The sequence below is a fragment of the Colobus angolensis genome, unplaced genomic scaffold (assembly GCF_000951035.1).
Source record: "Colobus angolensis palliatus isolate OR3802 unplaced genomic scaffold, Cang.pa_1.0 Scaffold1008, whole genome shotgun sequence".
NCBI classification, from domain to species: domain Eukaryota; kingdom Metazoa; phylum Chordata; class Mammalia; order Primates; family Cercopithecidae; genus Colobus; species Colobus angolensis.
The window spans coordinates 25,105-31,336 of NW_012111009.1; the positions used below are offsets into that span (position 1 = coordinate 25,105).

Genomic DNA, 6,232 nt, shown 5'->3' on the forward strand with positions numbered 1-6,232 from the left:
ATAGGGTGTGAATCTCTGGCAGCCCCCACCCTAATCTTTTATTATGCAGGGAGGTCCTCAGCCTCGGCTACTCCATGTTGCTCATTTCGTTCTTACTGTGCATGTGCTAAAAAAGGGGAGATGGAAAGCCCATGGTGGACATGTCTGGCCCCACGTAGCCTTTTCTATCTGTGCAGCTGTTGGCATCCCCCTAGGAAAGCTTCCAGCTTCCTATCTATCTATGATAGAAAATCAATGTACCAACATTTTATCTCCATGTACCATCTCAAACGTAGGATTTAAACATTCAAAAAAGATACAATTCTCAAGAGTATTAAAGATCCAGAAACAAATTTAACAAAAATGTGCAAGGATTCTTTGCAGAAAACTGTAAAACTTTATTAAGAGAATGTTATCAGTCAAATTTCCAGCATAACAATAACATTCTTCGTTTCAGTCTTCATCTGCCTTGGTGTGAACCTACGGTTGCGCATCACCTATAACATAAATATAAAATTAGGCCCCGTTACCAGATTTTTATTCATATGACACTAGAGGTACACAACTACCGTGTTCATGAACCAATATCAGAACCCTGAGGGTGACCCTGTAGCCTACATCCACATAGCCTCTGAATAACCTCTGAAGGTAGACTTCCAGGCATATTAACAATATTTTTAATTCATGCCATTTTTTCGAGTAGAATAAGGAAACAAAGAGACTGTTCAACTTCAGAATGAATTCAATCCAGTGAATCTATTTGTATGTATAAGTGGAAAGCAAAAAACAAACAAAAAAAACGCATATACTTTCAATGAAAATTCAACAAAACAAAACCCCAAGGGAAACAGATATTTTTAAAGTATCATTTAAATATTTTGATATAAAATAACCCTTGAATACAGAATATGTTTAGCACTGCCTAAGAGAAGGAAATAGAAAAGTCAGTACTACATTTGTTTTGTGTCTCTTGTGAAAAAGTGTAAAAACGTTACTTTGGACTAGTTTAGCCGTTATGCAGTTGCTTTAAGTAGGGCGAACATTCGTCACTATTTTCACCGGTACTCCTGCCTCTTTACATGCCTAAAGGCAGTTCATTTTATACAGTAAACTGAATACCCACGCTAGCTGTAAGCCATTACCATCACAGTTAACATCACAAAATACACTGATGCTTATTATAAACATGTTGTGTATTTGTTAAAAACAGGCCTCTATAAAAATATCTGAAAATTATTGGCTGTTGGTTAAATCACTTACATACAAAGGTCAGAACGTATTTTCAAATCTTAAAATGACACATAAAATCGTATATATTTATCACGTATAACATGATGCTTTAAAATATATATACACATTGTGAAATGGCTACATCAAGCTAATTAATATCTGCATTACTTCAAATAGCTGTGAAGACACTCGATATCTACTCTCTTAGCATGTTTCATATCTTTCATATCATAATCTAACTAATTTTGACCCAATTTTTCTCCATCTCCTAAAGTCCTGGCCTCAAGTGATCCTTCTGCCTCGGCCTCCCAAAGTGCTGGAATTAAAAGCATGAGCAAGCACACATGGCCCTCTATCTCTGATAGTGTGTAAGGCAGCCATCTGGGGTCTGAACTACCTTCAAAGAATCTTTAGATGTGAAGTAAGATATTAAAGTAGCAGTAATTTTACCTCTGTGTCACAAAAAATATAATATTGTGGAAACAGACACCCTATTGTTTGCATCTTAATTGAACAGCATACCTGCTTCCAGCACTTTAGTGGGATCAAAAGTGGGCAGAGTCCCCTCCCTGACATCAGGACCATCTCCAGGCTCATCCTCTATCTTAAGCAGAGCCAGCTCCTGTTGAAAAGCTTCCACGTCAGGCCCTTAAAAGATAAAAAGGTCATCAGTTCACAAATTAAAACATGAACTATGAACGAGGAAATGATAATGTGTGTTCCCTCATCATTATGAAATCAAACCTGTACGCTAATTATTTCAAGAGTCTGTTGCCAGGAAAACAGGAAAGCAGAGATGTTCAAACATCGCCCTTTCCTTTCCCAAGGCTGGACCTAGACAACTTACTTGTCCCTTTTGTACTCATTTGTTCTTACTCTTATCACATTAAATCAGTGATTTGTTTGAGTCAGTCTGACTAGAGTATGAGCTTTAGGCAACAGTTTGGCACTGACATTTCTAGCACTTAGTAAATCACATGGCATGAGGAAGCATTAATAAATGTGTATTAAAAAGTTTCTTAAAAAATACATGAGATGTCCGCAGATGGCAGACTAGGAAGCTACAAGGAGCCATTCTTCCACAGAAACATAAAAAACAAAACAAAACAAAAAACAGAAAATGGCTGAACAAACCATACAGGAGCTCTGGAAAACACTCACAGGCTTACGACAACCATGCAAGTACCCAATCAGTAAAAAGCCTCTGTCAAAATGGTAGGAAAGTTTTGTGGCTTTTTATGTGTCCTTGCCCCACTCCTCCCCACAGCAGCAGCAGGAAATGTTTAAGATTCCATCCTCATGTTTTCTGGCCTCCTGTTACTGGCATGCCAGAAAATATAATGCATAAATATACCTCCACCACCCACAAGCATTATTCTCCACTCTCCTTTCACCTTGAACAGCAGGTGCTCCTTCATTTTCGATCTCCTCACTAGGTGCAATACCCTGATTTTCAGTTGGTGCTTCCTTTTCTTGACGTTTTTCCTCAGCGGGCTGCTGCACCTAAGAGTGTTAAGTGTGTGTGTGAATAAAAACTCAATAATATAAATACACAAATGCTGCATATGTGCATCGAATCATAAATCTAAAGATATGCTTCCAACACACATATATATACACACACATATATATTATACACACACATATATATACACACATATACACATACACACATATATACACATATACACATCTATACATACACACATATATACATGTATACATACAGACACATATATATATACACACATATATACACACACACTCAGAAAGAGAGATATATGGAGGGAGAGAGAAATATCCATATCCATACAGGTAACACCAGAATATAATATTCCTGAACCAATCTTTCCTTCATGAGATGCCATCATCATTTTTTATCAGCATGGAACCCCTGGACCAGTGCATGTACACTAGCTCAAATATATTTTGTAAAATAAATTGTCTTAATAGAAAACATCAAATGTTAAAGGACTCACAATCACAGATTCAACCGGCTGGGAAGACTCTTGGTCATTTCCTCTTTCTGAGGATTGGGATCTTGTTCTTACATGCTCACTCATATTTCCCACTGAAAACAGAATATTGTTATTTGGAAAACGTGTGTAAGAACTTAGCTATATATATGAACATTCCACGGCAAAATGGTGATCTGTACTTTTAAAATTTTGAATTTATCTTCATTTTGAAAATATTTTCAAAATAATTCACAGAGCACTGATAAGTACTCACGCTTTCCAATCAAACTAAGGACAGATTTGTTTGTATCACAGTTGAAGAGGCACAGAAATCATCTTAACGCCACAGCAAAAGACAGAAGACATTTCTGAGTTTTGGTTTCACAATCAGACTCTCCATCACGAAGACATTTAGGAAAAAACGGGCAGAGAATTGAAACTGAAATGACGACTGCTTTCGTCCCACTCTGATTTGCTAGGCCCATTTCACCCCTCCCAAAATCGAGTCTTGCTGGAAAGCACAGCCTCACCCATTCCTTCCCATGACGTTCACGGCGGAGGTGAGAAATTGTGAAACAGAGTGAACGTTATGCTCCTCACGGGACACCTCTGCCAGGCACTCTACAGACCTCAGGGCCGCAGTCACCAGCCCACAGCGTTCCCAGTTCCCAGGCCCCTTCCTTACCGAACACGCTGTCCCTTCCCGCGCCCCTACCGAGGAGTCGGAGTCTAGAAACTGTCCTGTCTCAGAGGGTTCCAGGAGTTTCCGGGACTCAGACACCTCTAACAGCACCCGCAGCACTCGCCCCATCTTCACGAGATCCCTCCCCTCTGCGGCCCACCTTCCTCCCTCGTCCCAGCCCAGCCGCAATGAGGAGTCCCATGGTGGCATCACGACCTGGGTGGAGCCGGACGAGGCCCTTTTCCCTCAGAAGCCAGGGACTGTGCTGCAGGACCTGTTCAAAGCCAGCTGGCTCCTCCACACATTCACTCACAACTAAATTCCCAGGAAGACCGCTCTGTGGACCTACCGGCTGAGTCTCAGTCAGTGAGAAAGAATCAAGATGGCGGAAAGAACGAAGACACAACCTCTCCCTGCAGAACTCTGCCTGGACAGGAGGTGCAGCAAGGCGCATGCGCAACAACAGCCACGCATAGCAACAGACATGCGCAGCAACAGGTCTGTGCAGCATGCGCATTGAGGGTGGCATTCGCCTCCTGACTGAAGTTTTCCTGCCTCTGTGGAGAACCTAAATCACCAGCGCTCATGACATCGAAAATGAACTTGCAAAGCACTTTTCTTTTTCCTCCGCCCAACTTTTCTTTCCCTTCCAGTGGCTTTGGAGAATAGGAGCCCCAGGTTACTCTAATAATGTGTATCAGAAAGATTCACCATCACAGAAATAAATCGTAAATATTTTAACACCTGTTTTACATACACTTCCAGAAATCAATTTCTTGCCTCCTTCACGAGTTTGCGGTCATGCTTGCAGTGGTGTTACTCACTCCAATACGATAAGACATTCATAGTTTTTGGTTGCATTGTCGTACGTTCAAAATCATTCCCCTGAGAAAGAGAAAGAGCTGGAGTCCTTTAAAAAATTACTGCCTATTTTTCTGTGGCTAGTGAGCCTTATCTCTCCTCCCTTCCCAGGCATTGTGAAGACCCTGTTTCCTCAGCTGTGCAGCTGCAAGGTCACTAGACATATAAACTCCAGTCACAAAACATGTTTTTCCTTGAGAAGTAAGAAATGATGTAATACATGTCTCAATTGAATAACTGCCTTTGTTTCTTGCGTCTGTAGTATGCTTCCCCTTGCACAGATCTCCCCTCCCCCTACGAAATGCTTAAAAGGTAACTTAACTCTTTGTTCGGGGCTCAGTTCTTTGGATGTTAATCTGACTGGGCCAGTGCACGTAAATAATTAATAAATATCATATCCTCCTGAACCCCATCGGTCTCTAATTCCTTAAAGATCCCACAACAGCTATACTTTTATCAGATAAAATATTGATAAATAAATAACTGTAAAACTAGGCAAAAGGGTTATTATATAGTGATTAAGGGATCAATTAATCAAGAAGATAAAAAATATTTATCAAATTATAAACATATAAGCACCACAAATTGGAGCACCTAAATATATATGACAAATATTAATAGATCTGAATATATAGACTGCAATACAATAATATCTGGGGACTCCAATACTTCACTTTCAACAATACACAGATCATTCAGACAGAAATCAATAAAGAAACATTGAACTTAAACTATGCTTTAGACCAAATGTACCTAACAGACATATATAGAACATTCCATCCAATAGCAATAAAATAAACATTCTTGTCAAGCATACATAGAACATTCTCCAGGATAGATCAATCACATGTAAGACCACAAAACAAGTCTTAAATTTTAAGAAAATTGGAATCATATCAAGTATGAAACTATCAATCTATAATAGGAGAAATTTTTTAAAATTCACAAATATGTAGAAATTTAAAATGTTCTCAAACAACCAATGGATCAAAGAATAGAAGGGAAATTAATAATATTGAAACAAATGAAAATGGAAACACAACATACTAAAAGTTGCCAGATTCAGCAAAAGCAGTTTTAAGACGGAAGTTTATAGCAATCAATACCTAAAAAATATCAAAAAAGAATAGTTTCCAGCTGCAGAAACAAGGGCAGGAGTCACAGCGAACATTGTGGGAAGACAAGGAGGGGTGACGCCTGAAAGCCAAACTTGCTTGCTCAGCAGGTTAGCTTATGTCCTGCGGCAAGGTCTGAGTTCCTTGCCCACAGGCTGCCTGGATCTAAACTTGGTGCTGTTAGTGGGGCACTGTGGGAGTGAGACTGGCCTCAACAACTGTGCAAGAGTGGGTGTGAGGCCTTTCACTACCAGCTATCCCCCATTTCTCTGGCAAATAATATTTCTAGGCAGAGGCATCCGAGGCATCCATACTCTCTTCTGGAACATAACTCCATTGGCCTAAGAACCACTCCCCATTCCCTACAGTGGCCATGGCAAGCCCTGCCCAAGGAGATTCTGTGCTTT

General features: G+C 40.0%; 1 protein-coding gene across 3 annotated transcripts; it reads right to left on the reverse strand.

Annotated features, from left to right (window-relative positions):
- Window positions 1–353: 353 nt before the first annotated feature.
- LOC105509570 (putative G antigen family E member 3) lies at window positions 354–4,284 on the reverse strand. 3 transcript variants are annotated; one of them, XM_011938855.1, is made up of 5 exons: window positions 4,010–4,284; window positions 3,189–3,280; window positions 2,604–2,712; window positions 1,732–1,857; window positions 354–476 (listed from the first exon to the last, which is right to left on the reverse strand). In XM_011938855.1, the coding sequence occupies exons 2-5, from the start codon at window positions 3,270–3,272 to the stop codon at window positions 460–462; spliced, it is 336 nt and encodes a 111-aa protein (XP_011794245.1). In that variant the 5' UTR covers window positions 3,273–3,280; window positions 4,010–4,284; the 3' UTR covers window positions 354–459. The 3 variants fall into 3 exon arrangements, with proteins under 3 accessions (XP_011794245.1, XP_011794236.1, XP_011794255.1); XM_011938846.1 differs by having other exon boundaries at window positions 4,199–4,261; XM_011938865.1 differs by having other exon boundaries at window positions 363–476; window positions 2,655–2,712; window positions 4,199–4,231.
- Between the last annotated feature and the right edge of the window lie 1,948 nt (window positions 4,285–6,232).

Excerpts from the sequence above, each read along its gene's own strand:
- LOC105509570 (XM_011938855.1), bottom strand. The coding sequence starts at position 3,272 with ATGAGTGAGCATGTAAGAACAAGATCCCAATCCTCAGAAAGAGGAAAT. Across the intron at positions 2,713-3,188 it reads AGCCGGTTGAATCTGTGATT|GTGCAGCAGCCCGCTGAGGA; the intron begins GTGAGTCCTTTA and ends TAACACTCTTAG. Across the intron at positions 1,858-2,603 it reads AGGAGCACCTGCTGTTCAAG|GGCCTGACGTGGAAGCTTTT; the intron begins GTGAAAGGAGAG and ends TTATCTTTTAAG.